Raw genomic sequence first — 27,637 nt, forward strand, 5'->3', positions numbered from 1 at the left:
TCACTCTTAGTTTAATTTTCAGTTGTTTATTTTTTGTGGGAGAACCCTGGCAGTAAGTGACAAGGCAGCAGTAAACAGAGGCTCTAAATCTTCCTCTTTTATAACAGCATGTGTTATTAGCTTTTAGGAATCATCAAGCAGAAAAAGAGTTGTTCCAAAAATATCTGGAAGTCTTTTGCCTACCCTTGTAAACTTTTCATATATCTATACAATGTAATTAAAACTACCTCCTTGCTTTCAGTGTTGGAGGATGTTGTGGATTTCAAAAGAGATTCCCTAACATTGGAATAAGACTCCCCAAAAAAGAAGTTGAAAGTAGTCCAGTTCCTCAGGATAGTACCCAAGTAAAATGGAAGACTTATTCAGAGATGGAGGACAAATGAGCAGCTGGGGAAATGGTGATGAGTTTTTTGTGTGTGTTAGTGAGATTGATAGCTTCCTGGTTCAGCTTTCAGACTAGAACCAAGGTTCTTAATGTGAGATCCCAGGACCACCTGAGACTTCATTAGAAATGCAAATTTGGGAACCTGACCCAGACCCATTGAACCCTTAACACCCAGACTGAAGCCCAGCATTTTGTTTAACCAGCCCTCGAAGGTTATTCTACTGCACACTTAACTTTGAGACTTACTAACCTAGAAAAACATAAGCCTTAAGGTCTACCATTGTAATCACTTAGAGTGGGGGACTGTTGGCTTTAGGACCACATGAAATTACCAGTATTCTGCTTTTGACATACAAAAATGTCAGTGTCATGTAATTCAACCTGATACAATTGACTGAAAGAACACTATAGAATAGCGATTTCTCTTATGACTGAAGGACCCAGGTAAGTAGACTATAAGGTAAATGAAGGTATTTGTTCATCTCCACCCTTTTTTAAAAAAACTGGGGTTCTGTGTAAATATATTACCAATGCCAATTACTTCAGTGTACCCATCCTCTCCTTCCTTTCCCCCAGCTCTGTTGGCTTCCCCCTTAAATAGAAATATATATAAGAAGAAGGAATATTTTTTCATGTCCTTAGCCAGTTTTTTTTTCCTGAGGGTTCAGCTGTTGCCATTACTGCATCTTTAACCACCCACTCTTCTTGCCCCTGTAACATTCTTTTCAATAGCAGTGGTGTCCAGCTCTGCCACTTAGTCTAATCAGTCTGCTGAAAGACACAGCTGTTTCTGTTTCAGAGAGGAGCCTAAATTGACTAAAATTTAGTACAAATTTTAGTCAACTTTAAGTAAACTGGTTTTGAGTAATTAAAACTACAAGATGGACTTTCTGTTTTCATGTGTAGGTCAAAATGAGCTATTCCATTAATTCTCTCAAAACGTGTAACCCCCTTCCTTTTTCATTTTATTTTTAAACCAACACTAAGTGTTGTGCTAGGCTTTGACTTACAGAAATGAATAAAATAGAGATGATATTATACTTAGGTAATACTGCAGCCATGCACCTAAACTTTATAGTAAAAGACAATAAATGAAGTAGGCTAGTGGGGGTGTATATTAGTCCGTTTTCATGCTGCCAATAAAGACATACCCGAGACAGGGCAATTTACAAAAGAAAGGTTTAATTGGACTTACAGTTCCACATGGCTGGGGAAGCCTCACAATCGTGGCAGAAGGCACGTCTCCCATGACAGCAGACAAGAGAGCTTGTGCAGGGAAGTTCCTGTTTTTAAAACTATTAGATCTCATGAGAACATCACGCAAAACACCCACCCCCATGATTTAGTCATCTCCCACCAGGTCCCTCCCACAACACATGGGAATTATGGGAGCTACAAGATGAGATTTGTGTGGGGACCCAGAGCCAAACCATACCATTCTGCCCCTAGTCACTCCTAAATCTCATATCTTCTTCACATTTCAAAACCAACCATGCCTTTCCAACTGGTTTTGAGTAGTTAACCCCCAAAGTCTCAACTCAGAAGTCCACAGTCCAAAGTCTCATCTGAGACAAGTCCCTTCCACCTATGAGCCTGTAAAATCAAAAACAAGTTAGTTATCTCCTAGATACAGTGGGGGTACAGGCATTGGGTAAATATAGCTGTTTCAAATGGGAGAAATTGGCCAAAACAAAGGGGCTACAGGCCCCCATGCAAGTTCAAAATCCAGCAGGACAGTCAAATATTAAAGCTTCAAAATGATCTCTTTGACTCCATATCTTGAATCTGGGCCATGCTGATGCAGCATCCTATGGTCTCAAGCAGTTCTGCCCCTGTGGTTTTGCAGGGTACAGTCTCCCTCCTGACCGCTTTCAAAGGCTGGTGTTGAGTGTCTGCAGCTTTTCCAGGCGCACAGTACAAACTGTCAGTGGATCTACCATTTTGGGGTCTGGAGAGTGGTAGCCCTCTTCTCACAGCTCCACTAAGAGGTGACCCAGTAGGATTCTGTGGGGGGCAGGGGCGGGACTCTGACTCCACGTTTTCCTTCATCACCGCCCTAGCAGAGGTTCTCCATGAGAGCCCCATCCCTGCAGCACACTTTTGCCTGAGCATTCAGGTGTTTCTATATATCTTCTGAAATATAAGCAGAGGTTCCCAAACTTCAATTCTTGACTTCTGTGCACCTGCAGGCTCAACACCACGTGGAAACTGCCAAGACCTGGGGCTTCCACCCTCTGAGGTCACAGCCTGAGCTGTACCTTGACCCCCTTTAGTCACAGGTGGAGTGGCTGGGACCCAGGGCGCCAAGTCCCTAGACTGCATAGGGCAGAGGGACCCTGGGCCCAGCCTATTAAATCATTTTTTCCTTCTAAACCTCCAGCCCTGAGATGGGAGGGGCTGCTGCAAAGGTCTCTGACATGCCATGGAGACATTTTCCCCATTGTCTTGGAATTAACATTCGACTCCTCATTACTTATGCAAATTTATGCAGCTGGTGTGAACTTCTCCTCAGAAAATGGGATTTTCTTTCCTATCACATTGTCAGGCTGCAAATTTTCCAAACATTTATGCTCTGTTTCCCTTATAAAACTGAATGCCTTTAACAGCACCCAGGTTACCTCTTGAATGGCTTGCTGCTTAGAAATTTCTTCCGCCAGCTACCCTAAGTCATCTCTCTCAACTTCAAAGTTCCACAGATCTCTAGGGCAGGGGCAGAATGCCGCCAGATCTTTGCTAAAAAGTAACAAGACCCACCTTTGCTGTAGTTCCTAACGCTTTCCTCATCTCCATCTGAGACCACTTCAGCCTGGATTTCATTGTCCGTATCATTATTAGCATTTTGGTCGAAGCTATTCAACATGTCTCTAGAGAATTCCAAACTTTCCCACATTTTCCTGTCTCCTTCTAAGCCCTCCAGACTGTTCCAGTCTCTGCCTGTTACCCAGTTCCAAAGCTGGTTCCACATTTTCGCATGTCTTTTCAGCAGCACCCCACTCTACTGGTACCAATTTACTATATTAATCCCTTTTCACACTGCTGATAAAGACATACCTGAGACCGGGCAATTTGCAAAAGAAAGATTTACTTGGACTTACAGTTCCACATGGCTGGAGAAGCCTCACAATCATGGCAGAAGGCAAAACACATGTCTCGCATGGTGGCCGACGAGAAGAAAGCTTGTGCAGGGAAATTCCGGTTTTAAAAACCATCAGATCTCATGAGACTCATTCACTATCATGAGAACAGCATGGGAAAGACCCGCCCCCATGACTCAGTCATCCCCCACCGGGTTCTTCCCACAACACATAGGAACTATGGGAGCTGCAAGATCAGATTTGGATGGGAACACAGAGCCAGACTGTATCAGGGTGGTAGAAGTGTTTCACGTGAGCTGACTGGCAGTCAGTAACTGATTTGTTTTCCAGATAATTGACATACTGTGTTATATACTGCTTTTTTCCTACTTAATAGTGCTTTTTTGAAAAGAGAAGTTGTGGCTGGGCATAGTGGCTCACACCTGTAATCCCAGCACTTTGTGAGCCGGGATGATTGCTCAGGACCAGAACTTTGAAACCAGCCTGGGTAACAGCAAGACCTGCATCAGTACTGAAAGTAGAAAAAACAAACAAAACAAAAAAACAGTTAGCAAAGTATAGTGGCACATGGCTGTAGTCCCAGCTGCTCAGGAGGCTGAGGCAGGAGGATCACTTGAGCCTGGGAAGTTGAGGCTGCAGTGAGCCTTGATTGTGCCACTGCCCTCCAGCCTGTTAGAATGAGAACCTGTCTCCAAAAAAAAAAAAGTTGTAATTGTATCAGAGAGTAGAGAGAATAAGATATCATCCATTTTCACCTTCACTCCCAGTTTTATTGTGCTTGCTTTTACTTGTATAAGTGATTTCTGTAATGTTCTATATGTTCTTTATTAGCTCTAGATAGTATTACCTATGTTTCTGAATCATGGTCTTGTTCCTTTCCTTACTCCTTCAGTCTCACAATTTTAATTAGTTGTTAATTTTGCATCATCAAGGTATTTGCATTTTGTTCTGACTATAACTTTTTTTACTTTTTAAATCAGTTCTAATGATGATTATATGAATACTTACTATGGAACAAAGTGGAATGTCTCTACAGTATGAAATGTAATCCTCTGTACATGAAAATTTCATCAATTGAAAATTTTCCAAGTGGAAAGTTCTTGTGGATTCTCATCTGATTGTTGTTGTTTCCTACTCTTCCTCTGAGGTTATTCAGCTCTAGTGTGTCTTCACTTCCGTGTTTTCTTCTTCATTTGGTTAGAGCTGTGGTCTTTAAAATTAGACATTAATGTAGAAGTAGGCACACAAAATAATTTAGAGGAGTATCAGGATTTATTAGAAATTAAATTATGTGTTAATTTTTATCTATAATTTTTAATTTTTATTTTGGTATGTTTTACAATACATGTATTAATATAGGGATGTATATATTTTATAAAACTATACTGAGTATATTCAGATTTTTTTTTACTCATAAGGGTGTGCCATACAAAAAAATTTAGAGTTTAATTGGGTTCAGAATACATTTTAAATATAGGATGTCAGACTTTTCAAGTACGTGTTATCTGAAAATGTCCTTTATTTGGTCCTCATTCTTGAATAAATTTGAGTATGGATTTTTTTTTTTTTTTTTTTGGAGATGGAGTCTCGCTCTGTGACCCAGGCTGGAGTGCAGTGGCACAATCTTGGCTTACTGCAACCTCGGCCTCCTGGGTTCAAACAATTCTTCTATCTCAGCCTACCAAGTAGCTGGGACTATAGCACTTGCCACCACACCTGGCTAATGTTTGTGTTTTTAGTAGAGACAGGGTTTCGCCATGTTGGCCAGGCTGATCTCAAACACCTGACCTCAAGTGATCCACCTGTCTCGACTTCCCAAAGTGCAGAGATTACAGGCAGCAGCCATGGCACCGAACCTGAGTATGGAATTCTAAGTTCAGCTTTTTTTTTCTTAACAGCATTTACCCCTTGCCTTAATATAGTATTCAGATTTTAGTCTGACTTGTTCCTTTGTAGATAACATAGAAGTTTTAGGATTTTCTTTTTTTAATGGAATTTTGGAGTTTTATCCAGATGTGTCTAGGTATAGATCTTTTTTCAGTACTCATTCTTGGCAGTTGATGAGGCCTGTCTATGAACTTGTGTCTCCCTTCAGATTATGGAAATAATCTTGTGTTTTTCTCTTTATATATCTCTTGCTCCTAGTCGTACCTTCTTTAAGAGCACCTGTCAGGTCAATACTGGACCTCCCCGGTCTGACCCGCAGTTCCCTGATTTCTCATATTTCCTATATTTGTGTTTTTAATCTGTCTCCTTAGAAGTCGTCTTTATCTTTTATTTTCTACTCATGCATCAGTTATGACCATATTATTATTTATCTTGCACGTTAAACTTATTTTGTGATTTATTTTTAATCACGAAGTCTTTGTTTCTGACCACTTTTGCAAAGCAGCTTGTTCTTGTTTTATTCAATTGTACTTTATGAGAAAATTTTTTAAAAGTATATCATTCAGTCCCCTGAATTGTCTCCATTTCTGTGAGAGTTCTTTGTTAATTTTTTTCTTCCCATTTTGTACCTTCTCTTTTATCTATTAGTTTTCTTTGTACCTTCTCTTTTATCTATTAGTTTTGGGGAAAACTAATAGATAAAAGAGAAGGTACAAAATGGGAAGAAAAAAATTATCCTTGGCTTTCCGTTCATATGTTAGGATGAGGGACTGTGTTGCTAAAAGATGGTATTTGGCTGTCATGGTCTTCAGTGCAGTTGTGTAGATCTGTTTCCCCAGCATCCTCTTTCTTGAATGGAAAGGTTATGGACACATTTGGTATAAGTGGGCAAGGTGTCTCAACATGATGACTTCCCTGAAGTTGCATGTGTAAGTTGGGAACTGTCACACATGTCCAACTAAGGAGGGCTTTATTTTGTGTGGGAGGGTGCTCTAATACTATTTAATTTCTATTAGAAGTTATCTTTTCTCCTTTTTCTTCACGTCTCATTCCTAATGTCTGCTATGGTATTGAGAGTTAGTCCAAGCTGTATCCTGTTTGTGTCTCAGGAATTGGCACTCTCACAAGAAACACACCCAGACAGGTGGCCCTCTTCCTTTAGAGGGCAATTGTTGGCTTTGCTGTGATGGTAAAAGCTACAACTGCCACCCTTGGGGAAGGGTAGAGCCCCAGCTGTCTCATCTAGCCTAAATACTGTTTCTGAAATAATTACTCTGAGGCTTGCCTCTTGACCGTTTCCTGTTCTTTGTGTACGTGATGAAAGGTTAATTTTTCTTTGGGCCTCCTTAAAAGAAACATGGATACTTACAGTATCCTGGATTGTGATTTATCTCCCTTTATATATCTGCTAATTTATTGCCATTCCTCTGACTTGAATTTTTAAAAATGTCTGATCTACCAGTATCACACCCTTTCTTATTTTCTAACGTTGTTATTGGTTTTTTGGTTTGTTTGTTTTTTTTTCTTTTTTTGTAAAAATTTGTTGTTATCTCATTGAGTATGGTGTTGGGAAATAAAAGAGATTGATAAATGTGTTCCTTTCACTGCCTTGAACTGTATATATTTTTCTCAAAGTTCCATCTTGGGTGCAATATATGACTCAGGTATCTAGAAATCAGAAAATTAATAGAAAAACTGTATACGATTGTCACATATGAATTGACAAGATGGTATGACTCCCTTTTGTTCTGGGTTTTTAAAACCAAGCATTGTCTGTTACTTACATTCTGGAAAGGACATGTCTTAAAGAATTTAGTGTAAGCTTGGACTCAAATCCAGTCAAGTGCTGCCAAATTTTAGTGCTAGGACTTTGAGTAGGTTACTTTGCATTTTTGCAGCCTCGTTTACTTATCTGTAATATTGGCAGAGGCAGTTATTATCTTCCTCTTAGAGTTAATTTGAGAATCAATTAGATAAATACTTAAGTCTGGCATATTGAAAACCTTTAGAAAATATCTGTTCTCATTGTTTTTAAATTCCCTCTTTTCAGGAAAATGTTATTTATACATTTTAGATAGCCCCTTCCTTACAGGACAGATAAGTTTCTGCAGAGTTGACTGTGAAGCAGATTATTATAAAACAAATTTCAAAATAGTTCTCTTTATAATATCTGGGGAGAAAAATTATGAGTTGAAAGCTCTTGGTGAAGAAGTTTGTTAGTGGCTTGCTGGAATGAGTAGCAAGTACACTTGCAGAGAGAAGTTAGCTACTAGAAATGGTTGTCCCTCTTAGGAAGCACCTGCTGAAATAGTAGAGCCCTTTGCATAATTGGGTTCATAGGAAGCCAATAAGTAATACCCATCTTGTATCATTTTTCTGTGTATACTTCTATAAAGTTATAATGAATATGATGTATTCTTTATGGCCCTTTTGAATATGTTTTTGACCACCCCGTTTCCATACTGTTCTTCATTGTTACCTTGGTCATAAATGAACTGTTTGTGTGTGTGTGTGTGTGTGTGTGTGTGCACGCTCATGTGTCTGTGTGTGTGTGTGTTTCTGGACTCCTTTTTTCTTTAATCAACTTCTCTGTTTTTCTACCAGTACCACTCTGTCTTAATTACAGTTGCTGTATTTTAGGTTTATGTTTTCTAAGTCTTTCAACTTTGTTGTTCATGATTGCTTTGGTATTCTTGACCCATTTGCATTTCCATGTAAGTTTTAGAATCAACTTGTCAGTTTCCACAAAAAGCAGCATTGGGATTTTTATTGTTATTACACTGAGTTTATATGTTAGTCTGAAAATATATACTTTTTTTAAACTTTTAAGTTCAGGGGTACATGTGCAGGTGTGTTATATAGGTAAACTCCTGTCATGAGGGTTTGTTGTACAGATTATTTCGTTACCCAGGTATTAGTCTAGTACCCATTAGTTATTTTTCCTAATCCTCTCCCTCCTCCCACTAATAGGCCCCAGTGTGTAGTTTCTTGCTATGTGTCCATGTGTTTCCATCTTTTAGCTGCCACTTATAAGTGAGAACCTGTGGTATTTGGTTTTCTGTTCGTGTGTTAGTTTGCTAAGGATAATGACCTCCAGCTCCATCCATGTTCCTGCAAAGGATGTGATCTCGTTCTTTTATATGGCTGTGTAGTATTCTGTGATGTACTACCTTTTTTTAATCCAGTCTACCACTGATGGCATTTAAATTGATTCTGTGTCTTTATTGTGAATAGTGCCGAGGTGAACATATGTGTGCATGTGTCTTTATGACAGAATGATTTATATTCTTTTGGCTATATCCCAATAATGGGATTGCTGGGTCAAATGGTAGTTATGTTTTTAGGTCTTTGAGGAATTGCCACACTGTTTTCTACAATGGTTGAAGTCAGTCTGAATATATTAAAATCGATGTCTTTACAATAATGAATTTTCTAATTCATGAATACTATATATCCCTTCATTAATTTACCTTATCTGTACTTTCTCTTAATCTTTTGTAGTTTTCAGTGTAAAGATTGCATCCTTCATTAGATTTATTTCTAGGAAGTAGACTTTTAAATTATACTTTGGTATCTTTTAAAATTTTTGTTTTCTGATTGTTGCTAACATAAAAATATAATGGATTTTTTTATGCTGACTTTGTATACAGCATCCTTGACAAACTTCATTGTTACTCCTGTTACTTTGTCTGACTCAAGCATGTTATCTGTGAATGGTGACCATTTTCTTTATGCCTTTCCAATTCTTATGCTTTTGTTTATTTATTTTTACCTTAAGGTACTGGATAGGACCTCTAATACAATTTGAATGGAAGTGGTAATAGTAGTCTTGTCTCATTACCATTTCTCAGGGAAACCTTACTGTAGGGTGTGTGTGTGTGTGTGTGTGTGTGTGTGTGTGTGTGTTAAGACACTTTTAAAATTAAGGATTTATTCCTAGTGTGTAGCATTTTCATCCTGAATGGGTATTGAATTTTATCAAATGCTTTTTCTGCAACTATCAAAGTGATCTTTTCCCTCCTTTTTCTGTTAATGGGATAAATTACATTAAAAATTCTAATTTTTAATCTAGTCTTAACAGTTGGAGTATTTTGGCTTATGTATAAAAATGTAATTATAAATAATATAATTATATATTTATTTACAATCTTTTTTCTCTTCTTTTTAAAATCTATTTCATTTTTAGTTATGCTGTCTTTTCTTGTAGTGGTTACTGTAGAGATTACGGTGTACTTCATGGAGTAACTTGAGCTACTACCAAGCATTATTTTTGCCCCACTTCCCCAAGAATGCTAAAACCTTACTTAGAATACCTTTTTCCCTATAAAGAACACTTTTTACTCCATTTATCCCTCATGGTTTTTACATTACTGTTGGCATGCATTTTAATTCTATTTATATTTAAGCCCCAAGACATTACAATTTTTCGTTGGCCAGTTTTGGAAAATTCTTACTTATCTCTTCAAATATTGCTTCTCTCTTTTGCTTCTGTGACTCCACTAAATAGGTGTTAGACTCTTGCACTGTGTCTCACGTTTGCCTTTGGCTCTTTGTAATACCTATATTTTTTTCTCTGGTTTAGTGAAAATATCTTCATTGATCTTTTAAAAAGTTTTCTAGTCTTACCTTTTGCTGTTTAGTCTATTCAACTTATATTAAGTAATTTCAGTTATTTTCCAGTTCTAGAATTTCCATTTGATTATTTTTAAATGAAATTATTAGTAAAACTCCGTTGCCTGTTTTTTTTTTTTTTTTTTCCTCCTAGCTTTGATTCATAAGCATCTGTTTTTTGGCAGCCTGATAATTTTTGATTGAATAACTGTAAAAATTGGGAAGGCTCCAGATGATAATCTTCTTTTAGACAGGATTTATTATTTCTTTTCTTAGACATGTTAGCGTGGGAGCTGATAGCTTTCATCCAGTCAGGGACTAAAGTGAATCAAGACTGTTTTAAGGCTATTTGTACATTTGATTTGTCTTCATACAGTCTAGCTTTACTTTACAGGTGTTTCAATTTAGTCTTAAATTCTTGGGACACTGTGGCAAATCTGAACTCTAATCCTTGTCTTGTTTGCAGTGTAAGATTTCTGAAAACTTTGCTGCTTGAATTACTGTTGCATGCAAGTCAGCATTTGGCCGAAGTCTTAAAGAACACCTCACCAGGATCTTAACCCCTTGGGTATCCTATTTTATCTCCAGTGCCATGAGGCCAACAGAATCTTTGTTGATAGTTTCATCCCATGGCAGTGGCTCTGTCTGGGTAAAGTATGGATTCTCGCTCTTGCATTATGGTTACAATCCGCAAATATTATTGAGGAGAAAAGTGGTGGTAGTCTATCAGCCCAATTTATTTATTTTTATTTTTGTTCGCTTTTTTTTTTTTTTTTTTTTTTGAGATGGAGTCTTGCTCTGTTACTCAGGCTATAGTGCAGTGGCGTGATCTCGGCTCACTGCAAGCTCTGCCTCCCGGGTTCACACCATTCTTCTGCCTCAGCCTCCCGAGTAGCTGGGACTACAGGCGCCCGCCACCACACCCAGCTAATTTTTTGTTTTTGTTTTTGTTTTTTTATTTTTAGCAGAGATGGGGTTTCACAGTGTTAGCCAGGATGGTCTCAATCTCCTGACCTCGTGATCCGCCCTCCTCGGCCTCCCAGAGTGCAGCATGAGCCGCCGTGCCTGGCCTTGTTTTCGTTTTTACTTCTGTGATGACTTGAAATGTCAGCCCATCTTTAGGTTGTTCTCCCTTCTCTGGAATCTTGTGACCTTTTGTCCTGATTGCTTGAGCAGCTCTAGATACCTTTAAACATACTTATTTTTATTCGAGTTTTTCTATTTCTCAGCAGAATTTACTTTACCTGCCAGTTATTCCATTATCCCCAGAAGCAGAACATCTCATGATAACCTCTAAGTACTTTTCTCATACGTTGTTTTGATCATTACCAGCCTTATCTCCTCTGCCCATCTTTACCGTCAACTGTCATCAGTAAAGTTTTACTTACTGTTTCTATTCAGTACTCACGTTGTGGTAAGAGTGTGTATATGTATAAAATTTCCTATTATCCACTCAACAACCATAGGGCAATGAGGTGCTATAATAATTTAATAAACAGAGGAGAGGCCCAGTACCTATAAGATCACAGAATTCATGGCAAAGCACTGATTCACACTGATCTCAGTATATAACTCTTGCTATTAAAATCTATGCTCTTGTTTGTGGTCTTCCTATAATCTTGTTTGCTTCCTATAGAATATAGCTCAGGGAATATCTTCAGGACATTCTTGCTGTCCTGAAGTGCTTCATTATCACTCTGTACAGTTCTCTCTCATATTATCATATTCAAAATATCTCAGTGAGTGTCTGTATCCTCTACTGTGTTATAGTTTTTGCCAAGAATAGGGAATGTGTTTTGTCTTTGTACCCCAGGGTTCATTAGTGCATGATATATCTAAGCATATAATAAATGTTTATTATATTTCCCTAAAGTCTTTGTATACTTAATTTGAATGGATTTAAGAAATGTGTGTGTGTATTACTATTTTATCACCTTTATAAACACTTATTAGAATCTAATTCTACTCCCTGGTAACAGTCGTAGCAAAACTGTTGAACTATATGTTAAGTTACATATTATATTAACTCTTTTTCATCATATATATAAAGTTGTTTTGACCTCAGGCAATATTTTGTTATGACATCCTGAAGCAGTTCAGAGGACTTTTAGCATAAATATGGTGGTATTTCAAAATTGTAAAGTAATTTACCATTTGTTAATTGTAGAATTAATAAACAAAAATGCTATGTGTGTAATTAAATCACAGTTGATTAAGCTACCTCCTAGAAGATGAATGAGCTGATTGCAGATAACAATGAAAGACATAGCTCATAAACATCAGTCTCATTTTATAACTGTATAAAATTTTGATAATACTCTTTAGACAGCATGATTTTTTTTTAACCCTACTTTCCTGGGTAATTTATATATTTTATTGGTCTAGAAGCCTGATAGCTAACACACTTGATATACTGCACAGTTGAAGACATTTGTTAAAGAAACTTAATAGTTTTTCCTTTGGGTGATTAAAAATAACAATTAGTACTTTATTCTCTATTAGTGGCTAATTTAGACTCAATAGTTATAGAAGATATTTTATCGAGTTGACCCTCTGTATCCACCGATTCCGCATCTGAGGATCCAACCAACTGTGGATCAAAAATATTTGGGAAAAAAATAATTAACAATACAACAATTTAAAAAATTCAAATAAAGCAGCACAGTATAACAACTATTTACATAGTATTTACATTGTATTAGGTGTTAAGTAATCTAGAGATGATTTAAAGATACCAGAGGATATGTGTACGTCAAATACAGTTATTATGCCATTTTATATAAGGGACTTGAACAAATCTGTGAATTTTGGTATCCATGGGAGTCCTGGAATCAGTCTCCCATGTAAACAAAGGGACAACTTTGATTACTTTTCAATCACAAAAGAAATGTGTATATATTTGCATATGGACATGTATGTGCAGGTACTTTTTAAAAATGAGGTAAAATTCATACAAAATTTATCATTTTTTTTAAAATAAAAAGTACAGTTCAGTAGTGGCTTAGTACATGGACAGTGTTGTGCAACTAGCATCTCTGTCTAGTTCCAGAACACTTTTATCAGTCCCAGAGAAAACTCCATAACCAATTACTTACCGTTTCCCCCTCCTGACAGGCCCTAACAACTACTTATCTGCTTTTTGTATGTATGGATCTGCCCAGTATTTAATACAATGTGGCCTTTTGTGCCTATCTTCTTCACTTAGCATAATGTTTTGAAGATTCATTCATGTTGTAGCATGCATCAATACTTTATTTCTTTTTATGACTACATATTATTTCATTGTGTGACCAGGCTTAATGGCTCACACCTGTAATCTCAGCACTTTGAGAGGCTGAGGTAGAAGGATCCCTTGAGCCCATGAGTTCAGGACCAAACTGAGCAACAGTGAGACCTCGTCTCTATAAAAAATGAAATTACCTAGGCATGGCAGTGAGCTGTGATTGCATCACTGTATTTCAGCCTGAGTGGCAGAGCAAGACACTGTTTAAAAAAAGGAAAATTCATTGTGTACATGTACCACTTTTTAAAAATTCATTTATTCCTTGGTGAGCATTTGGACTGTCCAGCAGTGGATGGATTATTAGCTAGTAACCTTTTGGCTATAATGAATACTGCAGCAATGAACATTTACATCTCAGTCATTTGAACACCTGTTTCCAGTTCTTTTGGATACATACCTAGGGGTAGAATTGCTGGATCATAGGGTAATTCTGCGTTTAATATTTTGAGGAGTCCTTAAACTGTTTTCCACAGCGGTTAAACCATTAAACATCTCCACAAGCAATGTCCACGGATTTCAGTTTCTCTATATCCTCGTCAATGCAGGTGATTCCTCACTTGGTTTTTTTTTTTTTTTTTAATTTAGCCATTCTAGTGAGTTTTTTTTTTTTTTCCCCCCAGCATTTTTACTGTGATCCATACATTTGCAGATTTCTTTGCTTTTAACCTACTTGGACTTGATTGAGCTCCTTAAATGTATATATTATTGCTTTTCAATAAATTTAGGAAGTTTTCAGCCATTATTGTTTTAGCTATTTTTTTCTGCTTCTTTTTTCTTTCTTCCCCGTCTGGTTCTCCTGTTATGTATACGTCAGTATGCCTAAAATAGTGTCCTACAGTTCTCTGAAGATGTTCATTTTTCTTCATATTTTTCTATCTGGATTGTATAAACTCTATTGATTTGTCTGTAAGTTCACTAATTCTTCTATTAGTTCACATCTACTGTTGACTTCCTCTAGTGAATTTTCATTTCAGTTGTATTGTTCAGCTCCAGAATTTTTATTTGGTTCTTCAAAAAAAAAATAACCTTTAACTTTTTGTTGATATTCTTTTTTTGTTTTGTTTTGTTTTTGTTACATTGTCATCATACCTTCCTCTACCTTGATTATGGTTTCCTTTAGTTCTTTAAACATATTTATTAATGGCGATTTGGAATGCTTTGTCTGTTAAATCCAACATGTAAGTGTAATCACAGTTTCTGTTATCTGCTTTTTTCCCCAGCATATGGGTCATACTTTCTGTTTTTTCATGCCTTCTAATTTCCTATTCAAAGCTGGACATTTTACATAGTATATTGAGAAATTCTTGGAACTGGTTTCTTCTTTCCAGGACATGCTGTTGCTTCTTGCTTATTTTGTTTATGGACTGTTTTAGTGGAGTCTATTTAGTGCCCCCCCCCACCCCCCAGCCCCCCACACACACAGTGTTAATTTAAGCCTCTGATGTTACACCTCTGGGGAAGCAGCCTTGGGTATTCCCAGTTACCGTGGGTGATAGTGGTTTGGCGGGGCTCTCTTTTTGCCTGACTACACACATCTGTTAAGGTCCATTAATCTAGTGCTAATTACACAGTTTTCAACAATGCCCTGGGGCATTATGTTGTTCTATAGACTCATCAAATTTGGTTTCCTTTGAAGAAATAGTTCCCTAAGTCAGTGCTTGAAATTTCTTCTGAACCCAGGTGGACTCCTCTCAGCTGTCTCTTTTCCTGTTTTTTTTTTCGGGCAAATCAACTGTCCAGTTTAGCCTTTGTGTCTGTTGATTCCTCCAGCCTCTTCTCATTTGCCTCTCACAGCCTCTACTATTTTTCAGATCATGCTTGCATGTTTCCTTGCAAATGAACTTTGTTTCTCTGGGAAGAGATTAAAAGCAGTCTGCTTTATGGTCCACCTCTTTCCACAGGCAAACATCTCCAAGCCCAGGCTCTGGAGTAAGGAGTAAGGAACAATGGTATTTCTTTCCCAGTGATATGTCTACTGTAGGAGCTGAGCTGGAGGGAGGCAGTAACCTCAGTTCTTCTTATCTTCACGCTCCTGGTATGGAACCCACAGCTTACAAGTCAAGACAACAGTGATTATTACCCCGACAGCACCATGCCCAAAGTAGAGCCTCCACCTTTCCAGCAGTGACTGATTTGAAGAAGGGAGCCAGCCCCTTACCTCTTGGCTACATTCACGTGGAGTATCAGCATTAGGTAGCTAGAGGTGTAGCAGGATGAGCCAAACAAACAAACAAAACCCCTCAGACACCAAGTTGAGAAAGGAAAGGACTTTATTCAGCCGGGAACGTCAGCAGACTTAACGCCTCAAACAACCGAGCTCCCCAAGTGAGCAATTCCTATCCCTTTTAAGGGCTTACAACTCTTAAGGGGGTCTGCGTGAGAGGGTCCTGATTGATTGAGCAGGCAGGGGGTACGTGACTGGGGGCTGCTTGCACCAATAATCAGAATGGAACAGAACAGGATGGGGATTTTCATGATACTTCTCCATATAGTGTCTGGAATCTATAGCTAACACAAGCACTTAAGTCATGGGTTGATTTTTAACTACGAGGCCCAGGGTGTGACACCGGGCTGTCTGCCTGTGGATTTCATTTCTGCCTTTTAGTTTTTTTGTTTTGTTTTGTTTTGGTTTTTTTTTGAGACGGAGTCTCACTTTATCGTCCAGGCTGGAGTGCAGTGGCATGATCTCAGCTCACTGCAAGCTCCACTTCCCGGGTTCACGCCATTCTCCTGCCTCAGCCTCCCGAGTAGCTAGGACTACAGGCGCCTGCCACCACACCCAGCTAATTTTTTGTATTTTTAGTAGAGACGGGGTTTCACCGTGTTAGCCAGGATGGTCTCGATCTCCTGACCTCGTGATCCACCCACCTCGGCCTCCCAAAGTGCTGGGATTACAGGCATGAGCCACCACACCCGGCCTGCCTTTTAGTTTTTACTTCTTTTTTCTTTGGAGGCAGAAATTGGGCGTAAGACAATATGAGGGGTGGTCTCCTCCCTTAGAGGCAGGATGAGAAATGTTGACATCCTTCCTGTCACAGGAAGACTTTGACTGGACCTGTTGGAAGAGGGAACATAGTGCTTATTGCTACACCAGTCTGAAGTGGAGTTTCTGACTCCTTGAGTTGGGACAGAGCAGGTCCTGGTTCAAAAACACCACAGACTCTCACTTTTCTCAGAGTCTCTACTAAATTTTCTTGAATAAATGTTTCTTCATTTGTTCTGTGCTTCCAGCAGTGTTTTTATATTTTTCAACAAATTTGCTGGGCAGTGTGTCCATGGAACTCCTTAAGTTGTCATGCTGAAAGCTTTTTTCATTAATGGTTCAGTCTTTGCTGTTTATGGAGGTCTGTTCACATTTTCTGTTTCTTCTTGAGTCAGTTTTGGTAGTTCCACATTTGTGAATTTTAATTTTTTTTTGTTCTGTTACTGATTTATAGTTTCATTCAACTGCAATCAGAGAAGATACTTTGTATAATTTAATTTTTTAAAAATTTGTTGAGACTTGTTTTGTGGCCTAGCGAGCATATGTTCTATCCTTGAGAACAATTCGTATGCACTTGAGAAGAATGTGTGTTCCACTGTTGATGGGTGAAATGGCTATTAGGTCTAGTTATTTTATACTACTTTGAAGTCTGCTATCTCTTTATTGATCTTCCTGGTTCTATGCATTATTGAATGTTGGGTATTGCTGTCTCCAACTCTTACTGTAGAATTGTCTATTCTCTCTTTAATTCTGTTAGTTTTTGCTTGATATAGTTTAGGACTCTATTATGTGGTGTATATATGTTTGTATTTGTCATACTTTCTTGATGAATTGACCCTTTTGTCAATATATAATATCCTTTGTCTCTTGTAACAATTTTTGACTTAAAGTCTCTTTTGTCTTATGGTAGCATAACCAACCAACTCTCTTCTGCATGAAATATCTTTCTTCATCCTTTCACTTTCAACCTGTTTTTGATTTCCATAAACATAAGAACCCTTAAAGATACTCTTCCAGTCTTTGCAGATTGCCTATTTGTTGGATCACTTCTTCAGTGCTTAGCCAGGCTATTTACAACTCTGCCTTAGTCTTCACTTCCTGTTGGCTCAGCACTGTGAGCCAGCTTAGGACCTTCTTACCTGTTTTCAAGATGTGTTTGCCCCTGGCCATGCCCATGGCTTTGTAGATTTCCTGGGATATATGGGAGCTTTTCAAAGCTTTTATTCCCCAGCTTCTTCCTTCCCACACTTTTTTGCCTGGTCATTGCTTGTGCCAACTCTGATTCCTTCTCTAGGTGGCTATAACTAATACATTTGCCTCTTAATGTTTTTGATAAATGCCAGATCCCAGAATGCTGTCCCCTACCTTGGTGAAGCTCCAAGGCAGGTGAAACTGGCCCTTCAGTCAGTCCTTCAGGGAATTGCCAGACTGGTCAAAGTACATAATGACAATATGTTTTAGAATAAGATCCCTGTTGCTCCCTTTGGTACCAGCACCCTATACCAGGAATGAGGGCAAATAACTTTCTACCAGCATCCTGTATCAGGAATGAGGGTTGATGACTTAGGTGGACCACCAAACTGGGGGAGGGGGCCATAGTAAGCAGATGTGTTAAAATGCCACAGCCCTTTCTCACTGAAATTCTGTAGCTGCTTTCTTCACTAAGCATTCCCTTAGCTGTTAAGTTTTTTATTCAGTTCCAGAATTTCAAACAAGCTGATTCTGACCATTTCACCAGCTATTCATTTCTTTTGTGGAGGGATGGAGTTTTGGAGCTCTCTACTATTTTGTAACATCTACATGTATATACATTATTACATATCTATGAATTTCTACCTATATAGTTTAGGGATTCATAGATATTTTTAAAGAATGTCAATAAATTTATTGGTATGATAATCAGCAATTCAGGATATAGGTTACTTCTGGTAAAGAGAGGAAATGTGATGGTGGTAGGGACGCACCAGGATGGTGGGTACGTGATTGTTTGACATGTGATTCTTTTTATGTTTTCTGAATACTTGAAATTTTTATATAAAGTTAGATAGTTGTATGTGTCTATATGACATATATAAAACATTGTGACACTCAAGCATTTTGTTGAAGTAGAAAGTCTTGTATATGTTTATTCAAATAACAAATCTTGCTTTCCCTTTAATAAGTAAAAGTAGGAAATATCACACTTGAAATGCTTAAGACTGTACGATGGGATAGGGAAGAATCTTCTACTTATTTGTTGATGTGTATGGATTGATTGTCTTGTGTTTTTCTCTAGATCTTAGTTTCATTGTACCCTCTCTGCAAGCTTTTTCTGTAAGAATGAGAATAGGAAGGCCTGAGTGTTAATAGGTAGTTGATAGTCTACTGTTTTTATTTTCATTTTTCTTCTTATGAAGAGGAGGAAAGAAGTAGAATCCTGGAAATAGCACTAAAGTGGACTTTGGGAGATCTTTGTCTTTGTTCTTTGTTCTAGTATTCATCTAACAGTGTAAATTTGGACAGTTCTTATATTCTGTGCCAGTCCGTTTCTCTCATCTTGGTCCTCATTTGTAAAATAAGAATTGGAACAGATCAGTAAGGCCTGTTTCAGCTTTGTAAAATCCGGAAGGGCACCATGATTCTATGGAAAGAGCATTGACTTTGGAGCCAGGCAAATTTGTGTTCAACTATTTTCTAATTACTTAAACTCTAAAGTAAGCTTTCCAGAGTGTCTCTTTTCTCATCATTAAGATGGGGTATTAACACCCATCTCACAGAGCTACTGAAGAATAAACAACATATCTGATATCTTGTAAAGAGCTCACACATACACTCTGTTCACTCAGATTCTCCATACCCTCATCTTGTAACTCCATCATTTGAAGGAGTAGCTGGAGAGAAAACAACGACGACAAAACATCCTTGTAACCTTTTATGTAGCTTGCTTTTTTTTTTTTTTTTTTTTGAGATGGAGTCTCGCTCTGTTGCCCAGGCTGGAGTGCAGTGGTGCGATCTTGGCTCACTGCAGCCTCCACCTCCCAGGTTCAAACTATTCTCCTGCCTCAGCCTCCAGAGTAGCTGGGATTATAGGCGCCTGCCCCCATGCCTGGCTCATTTTTGTATTTTTAGTAGAGACAGGGTTTCATCATGTTTGCCAGGCTGGTCTTAACTCCTGGGCTCAAGTGATCCTCTTGACTCAGCCTCCCAAAGTGCTGGGATTATAGGCGTGAGCCACCGTGCCTGGCCGTGGTTTGCTTTTATATATGAATTACACTTGAAGTGTATATGAAGTATATTTTTATATATGAGGTATGTTGTGAATTATACTTCAGGAAGATAATAACTCTTCTAGAAATATTGAAGAACTTTCTCTTTACCCTCCAGAGTTTCTAAAACTTTTTTATTTATGTATTTTGTTAGTATTAAATTATAATAGTATCTTTTTATAAAAGCTTAAAGATTCAGGTTAACGTTTTATTTGATTTCTTTCTTTTTACCTTCTACCCCAGGATCTTATTACTTAAATAATAACATAGACACAAGATATTACATATTTGTTGTGGTCCATATGAGTTTGAAAATAACCATGTTTCCCACTACCTTTAAAAATAATTACTTGTATTTCTGTATTAATTAAAACATAACACATTGATAAAATATAAATAAACAAAAATAAGAAAAAAAGCTCATCACCCAGAGATAGCCTTTAATATTTAGATGTATTTGACGTTATCACTGAAATGCCAAAGTGCAACTCAGTGCCTCCATCTGCCAGTCTGTTTTTCTTTGTGCACCAGTACCTCCATATACTATTTATATTTATAAAAGCAATGTCCTGTTAGGCATTCTGTTTGATTTTTTTTAGATATATAACATATCCTGAACACTTCTCCCTGTCATTAAGAAAATTTAATACACTCTTAATGGTTGCACATTTTCCATGTATTAATATTACAGAAATATACTGTGCTCAATATTATCTTTTTCACAGTTGTAATCATTTTCCTAGGATGTGTTTATAGGATGAATCTGACAAAATTTCTTTTGATACTAATTATAAAATTGATCTATAGCAAAGCCTTATCCCCAGTATAGTGACATCTGCTTCTCTGCAATTTTGCTGGCTGTAGGGCTTGACAGTTTAAAATAATCTTGGACAATGCAATAGGTAGAAAATGATATGAGTTCTTTTTCTATTTCATTGATTACAAGTGAGGGTAAACTTTTTCTTTTTCTTTTTTTTGGTAATCATTCTTCTGTGAAATGCTTGCTCATCTCATCATTTTTTGTGTGTGTGAATGTTTTTGAAATCAATGCAAGTTGCCAGAAATCATATAAATGCTTTCATGGAAATCAAGTAACACCCTCTGCATTTTTATACTTTTAGAAATTGGTAGCTTGTATTTTAGCATCATTCCCTTCTTGCCAGAGATCTCACCAGGAAATAATAAGGGAGATTATTATACTATTTGTATTCCCACAAGAAAAGTATGAGAGCACCTTTCCTTACACTTTCACTCATCTTTTGGATTGTTCCTAGTTTGATAGGGAAAAAGTGGCTTTTTAATTTAGTTTTAACTTTTATTTTTCTAATTATAAGTTTCTTTCCTGTGAGTTATTTACTTATTGTTTTATTTGTACAAATGCTTCATATATTAAGGAAATTAGTTTTATGTGCTATATGCATTTCAGATATTTTTTCTTGGTTTATTGTTTTTGAAATTGGTCATGATGGTTTATTTTATCATGTTTCTTTACAGTCACTGGCAAAAGTATTGACCAGGACACATCCTTCTCTTATATTACTAGAGATTTTTCTAACAGATAAGTCTAATAATCATTACTCTTTCAGTACATTTATTTAGTTAACTATGAATTTGCCTAAAATAAATATTCAACTTTTGTTTCTGCTTCTGTTTCTACTCCCAACTCTGTAGAAAACAATAGTGGTCTGTCTTGGAGAATGTTCCACATGATTTTGAAAAGAATGTGTTTTCTACTGTTGATGGGTGAAATGGCTATTAGGTCTAATTATTTTATACTGCTATTCAAGTCTGCTATTTCTTTATCAATCTTCCTGGTTCTATGCATTATTGAATGTTGGGTATCGCTGTCTCCAAGTATTATTGTAGAATTGTCTATTCTGTCTTCAATTCTGTTAGTTTTTGCTTGATATATTTTGGGGCTCTATTATGTGGTGTATGTATGTTTGTACTTGTCATACCTTCTTGATGAATTGACCCTTTTATCAATATATAATATCCTTTGTCTCTTGTAACAATTTTTGTCTTAAAGTCTGTTTTATCTGCGGTAGCATATGGTTCTCCAGACTTCATACTTATATTGTCATGTAATCTTGAAACCCTCTTGCACCTCAAGAGTGCACTGCTTATGTAGCTTATTCTGATTGTGCCTCTTTCTTTTATTAAATTACAAAGCAGCAACATCTGGTCACTAATATCCTGATTAGATTATGAAGAGGTAATTGTGCATCCCATTGGATATAGTACGAGCTATAGTACAAGTATAGTACAGCTAACTGGGAGGAAATTTTATGACATAGTACATCTCGGTAAGAAGCACTCTGTTAGGGATGAAAGTCTTAACAGAGAACCTGATAAGATAGACGTAAACTTTCGTAGAAAGTCTGTATTTCTTCTTACAGAGCATTCATTGCCTGTTACATTCCATTCTGTGTTTTGCTTGATGAAAACTTCTGTAGTCTGACAGATGGGTAACTAGTATTTATAGTTCTAACTTTGCAAACCTTTTCGTTTTCATGACAATGTCAATAAAAGGGTGAAGGAAGGTAAGCCAGATATTAACTGATGTCATTATGTTTCCAAGATATTTTGTGATTTTGTGTATATGCTCTTACTCTTAAACTATACGTTATTTTAAAATTTGTGATTTTTTTGGAGAACATGTCTTTACAAAATAATCTTATCTATAAATACTATGTTTGTTTAGATTTCAAGTGTTATATGTTACAAAAACTTATTTTATATTTCTTAAAATCATTAAATTTATTTAAAATTGTCACATGTTCCTTCATAATCTAGTTTGGGATAGTAATTGTTTCATGTCTATTTAAATATGTCTTCCCTCTTGATTCTGTCATTTAAACTTTTTAATCAGTACATCAGACTTCTTTCCTTTGTAGGTAAGGTAGTCAACTGTGTGGGGTACTACGTAAATCCTAAAAGACTACAATAAAGTGGCAATGTCTCGGGAACCCACCCCACCTCTACCTGGAGATATGTCTACTGGTCCCATAGCAGAAAGCTGGTGTTACACACAGGTACATGCTCTTAAAAATCCCTCACTTTATGTCACTTATAAATTTTACAGTATGTTGAGAATATTATTGTGAAACACTTTGCCATAGTTATTAGAAGTGTTAGAAGACTGGATCATAGGCTGTTGAACATGTAACAAGTTAAAAGTATTAGCGTCATCATTATAAAAGTGGTTTTCTGAATCTCTTAGGTTAAAGTAGTAAAATTTTCCTACATGTGGACCATTAATAACTTCAGTTTTTGTCGAGAGGAAATGGGTGAAGTGTTAAAAAGTTCTACATTTTCATCTGGCCCAAGTGACAAAATGAAATGGTAAGATTTTTGTTTGCTTTGGATTTTTGTTTTTTGTTTTTGATGTGATCATCATCTGCTCATGATTTTGTTGTTGTTATTGTTCCTGAATGAGTATTAATATAATTTCATATTAGATTGGTAATATGTTCCTAATCATGTGGGGAATTATAAAGAACTGTGAGGATGTTGACAGGAGTGCTGTTTGTGATATTAACACATGATTTCAGTATTCTCTCTCTCTCTCATGCTTTTCAAGTATTATATTCCTCCATGTGAGCTTATTGTTTTATTTTAGGTGCCTGAGGGTAAACCCAAAGGGATTAGATGATGAAAGTAAAGACTACTTGTCCTTGTATTTGCTTTTAGTCAGCTGTCCCAAAAGTGAAGTTCGAGCAAAATTCAAATTTTCCCTTCTGAATGCTAAAAGGGAAGAAACAAAAGCAATGGGTAAGTGATTTGCAAACTGAGTGAAGACATTTCTGTAACTACATGTTGTGACTTCTTCTGCACCTTTACCTGGAAAAGTCTGGGACTTTTTCCACTAAAATCTGCTTAACCTGAAACTTTTAATTTGACCATTATTTAAATCCAGCAGAGAGCTATAATGATTTTACTGAGTCTTAGACTTTGTAAAACATGTAAAAATGGTTAATAACATTACTTCTTCATGTCCTAAAATGACATCCTAGTTGTCACTTAGAAAAATAGTTGCTGTTAGGGCAAGGTGCCTGGTTCAGTGCTTGGTATATATAATAGGTGCTCAGGAAACATTTCTCTCTTGCCTTTTTTTGCCAGGTAATAAAATCTGAAGAACAGTGAGAGAGATAGAGTGCCCTGATATTTTGTCACTAGAATTTTTTGAGCAGTAGATTGAACACTGACTGAAAGGAGCCGTTTTTCTTAGTTTCAGGGCCTGTTAATTTCAGTCCAAAATTCACATATATAGCCAGCTGAAATGCAGTAGCCTTGAGCTTCATAATAGAAGAGTGATGTAGGAAATGTACATTGTGTATGGCAGAAGAATAATATTTTCTAGAAATGAATCACAGAATCAAATAACTTGATTACAGAAAATTCACATTCACATACATTTTTAAATAATATATTGCTAACATAATATATATTTTCACATTGTCTTACCTTAAGATAGTGGAGTATTTCAGGTAGATTGATTACTAATTTTCCACTTCCATTTTATTCTTTGTATAATAGATGATGAATACTTTCTGTAGAGGATCTTGTTTACTGCCTAGTATATAGTTGTTATAGAGTACCTTAGACATTTGAAATATTTACTTCAGATATTTATTAAATCTATTACAAATTACACGAAAAGCATCTTTTGGACTTTTATGAAAAATTCTTTTTAGGGGAGAGGAGGTTATGTCTGGAGACTTAGGAATGATAAAGGACTTTATTTAGCTTTTTCACAGGTTCATGGATTTTTCTATAGTTGGATAAAACTTAAATCAGTGGGATGGTTATGCCAGGAAAGCTTAAACATGCCTTGGTATTTAGAACATCCGTTTTTAAAGGGAGAAGCAGGAAATAAGATGTATGTTTCTTACCAGATTCTGATATTAGATGATAAGTAGTGTGCCTGTACCAACATGTTTTGATCCTATTTCATTGTCTTTTAGGGCCTAGATTGTTAAAAAGGTCTCTTCCTTCTCCATGACATTTGATCTGACTTTTCTGTTTGAGATTCAGAAGTCTGAAATTGAGCTCATTGACAATGGCCAAAATTGAGTAGGCATGTGAAGTTACTGTGTCTACCCGACTTAAAACTCTTACGACATTTGATTTATAAACACAAATATCTGCAATTTTTATGATGGATGTATTGGCAAGTCCTGTTTTCACACATTTAACTGTGTTACCATGTTTAAAAAGTCTCTTGGATATTTATTTTATTTGAACTCTATTCTGTTTTCCACCAGAAAGCCAAAGAGCATATCGATTTGTGCAAGGGAAGGACTGGGGTTTTAAAAAATTCATTAGAAGGGACTTTTTGCTTGACGAAGCTAATGGTCTTTTACCAGATGACAAGCTTACCTTATTTTGTGAGGTGGGTACATCTTTTATTCTAAGGAACCCCATGGTTTATTTAGTGATATGACAAAAGTATAAACTGGATTAATAACCCTTTAAAAATTAATTGGTATAGTTCATCAAGTTTCATTTGTAAATTTTTGACTAGAAAAAGCTGTAGAAAATTCTTGACTACAAATCAGTGTAATGACCCAGTCTGGAAACATGTCATATTTCTAGCTATAATTTGTGTGTACACTTATACTACAACACTACATCCTTCTTCTCTTGAAAAGACTGTGAATGTGAATATGTGAACATTCCTAAATATTTTCTTCATTCTGAATAACTGACATATATTGTCACTTTTTAAAAAAATTTTCAGATTGATTGTATTCAACATTATTACTGAGAGTTTATCAGTTTGAACCCAGAAGTACCTGGAAAACATTGAGAAGCTTTCTGATTGTTCAGGCAGTTGGATTAATCTAATCAAATAGCATTCTAAGAAATAGTTCTCAAATTTTTAAGATATGTATGTGTCTATTGACAAACTTATAAGGTGTAATTATGTGCATAGAATGGCATATTTTGAAAGTTACTACCATTGCCTCTGCCAGTAATGTACACTTATGATTTGTCCTAATTTGATGTTTGGATTTGCTTTTGTCATGTTATCGTTAGGTAGTTTTATCTATATGAATTTTTGAGATTCACCTTTGGACTGAATTCAAGGATTATATTTTTAACCAGTACAGTTTATAGAGAATATACATCAGTAACAATTTTATCAAAATGTTTAAGGCAGTTGATAATTTTCATAAGAAATATAGTTGAAAAGATTTTTATCAAGTATTCAACAGTAGATATATTTCAACAGATTATCATGGACAGATGAGTGTGTTAGGAGTATAATAACTTATTTAACTGTAAGTTAGCTGTAATCTTTTTACAGTAAGTGTATAAGATTTCTTGACAAGATTACAAACTAATTGTATGACATTATGTCAGAAGAATAATTGAAATATGCCCCCAGGGACTATATAATTGTGTCTTATTTTTTACTTAGACCAGTTAACTGTATGATGAATTTATTATGAATACAATTATTTGGTTGACAAAGCACATAGCACAAGTCTTATTAAATAATTGGGAAGAAAATAGTATTTGTTGCTAATTGGCAGATATTCTAAGTAGTATGCTAAATAAATATAGGTTATGCCATATAAAATTTTTAGCATCCTTACTATAGAGTCTTCCAGAATTTTAGCAGTTATCCTAAATTTCAACATGTAAATTTTTAAAATGTTAATTTAGAACAGAAAGGATCTTGAAGACTGTTTAATCCAATTTTAACAAAAACAAAAAATGACCAGCTAAAATAGTTTTAGAAATGAACCTTTTTAGAAAATACTTTTTTTTTTTCCAGAATTGAAATAGTATTTACAGATATTTTCCTAAGTACACTGTGCTGGAACCTAGACAACCAAGAAATTCAGAAATAAGGCTGAAATTAAGTTTAAGATTTGTTTTTTGTATGCTTGGTATCCATATGCTACCTGCTTAGTGACCCCCAAAAACAAAACCCAACATGACATGTATTTTAAATTTAGCATCAATCAGATTCATTTTTGGATCCTGAAATACACATCTTTTTGCTGATATAGATAATTATACCCTGGGCACCGTATTTAGCATAGGTGGGCAAAAGGTACTTTTAACTAACATTCTTCATGCCCTCCATTGTTTCTTCCACCCCGCTCACGGATGCCCTTCCTTCTACAGAATCTCCAGCACTGCTTGCAGAAGAGGAGGAAGCATTGCACTACCCTTCCTAAAGAACTGCCTCCTCCCCCTCCCCTGCAAGTGGTGCTGTAGACAGGTAAGGCAGTTGGGTGCTACCCTTTTTGCACAAAACATAACTTAATCTTGCAAGTTCCCTACAGTGGTAAAAGTGGCCAGAGATAAGAGATTGGTAGCAGTGTAAGCAGCTCTGCCCTCTTTTCTCAAAGTGACACAGAAAACAGGAATTGAGAAATAAGTAGGAAAACTAGAAAATTGGTTAGTTTAATTTATCTTTTGAAATCCAACAGATTTTAAATACTCTGATAGTCTACAGACCCATGCCATTTCATGATATACAGGAAAAATATATGTACAGATAAAATATATATAAACAAGTATTTCATGAGGTTTAACTAGCTCATTTTTAAGGACACATCTTTTATCCCATCCTGTTTATCTTTTGCTAAGATAGCGTCTTAGTCCATTTCGTGTTGCCATTAAACAGAATACCTGAGATTAGGTAATTTTAAAAGAACAGAATTTTTATTGGCTCATGGTTCTGGAGGCTTTGAAGTCCAAGATTGAGGCTACATCTGGTGAGGTCCTTTTTCTCACATCATAACATGGTGGAAGTCATCACATGGTGAGAAAGACAGAGAAGATGTGAGGGGAAGAGTGGGGGTTGATGGAGGGCAGGAGGGTGTGTGTGTGTGAGAGCAGGCCAGACTCGCTTTAATAAACCCATTGTCTCAGTAAACACATTAATCCATTCATGAGGTTAGAGTCCTCATGACCTCGTTACCTCTGAAAGGTCTCACCTCTCAAGAGTGTTGCGTTAGGTATTAAATTTCCAACATATGATCTTTGTGGAATACATTTAAATCATAGCAGATAGTCTTTCTGTTTTAAAATAATTATATATGATAGTGGGTGGAAGTTGGGATTTTCTAAAAAGCCCTTTCTTGGCAAAATGAAAAGTTGACTACCCTATTTCTGTCACCAGAT

General features: G+C 36.4%; 1 protein-coding gene across 8 annotated transcripts in view; it reads left to right on the forward strand.

The window, feature by feature from the left end:
• SPOPL (speckle type BTB/POZ protein like) overlaps nt 1-27,637 on the forward strand; it is a 65,255-nt gene that overhangs the window by 19,824 nt on the left and 17,794 nt on the right. For 2 of the 8 annotated variants that reach the window (XR_013401802.1, XM_015110018.3), the window contains exons 2-6: nt 22,387-22,524; nt 22,713-22,834; nt 23,112-23,263; nt 24,757-24,884; nt 26,633-26,729. Coding sequence is in view for 4 of the 8 variants with exons in the window: in XM_015110018.3 (XP_014965504.3) it covers nt 23,234-23,263; nt 24,757-24,884; nt 26,633-26,729 (255 nt within the window). In the remaining 4 variants the exon portion in view is untranslated. 8 annotated transcript variants of the gene reach the window in all.

The sequence above is a fragment of the Macaca mulatta genome, chromosome 12, assembly GCF_049350105.2.
Source record: "Macaca mulatta isolate MMU2019108-1 chromosome 12, T2T-MMU8v2.0, whole genome shotgun sequence".
NCBI classification, from domain to species: Eukaryota; Metazoa; Chordata; class Mammalia; order Primates; family Cercopithecidae; genus Macaca; species Macaca mulatta.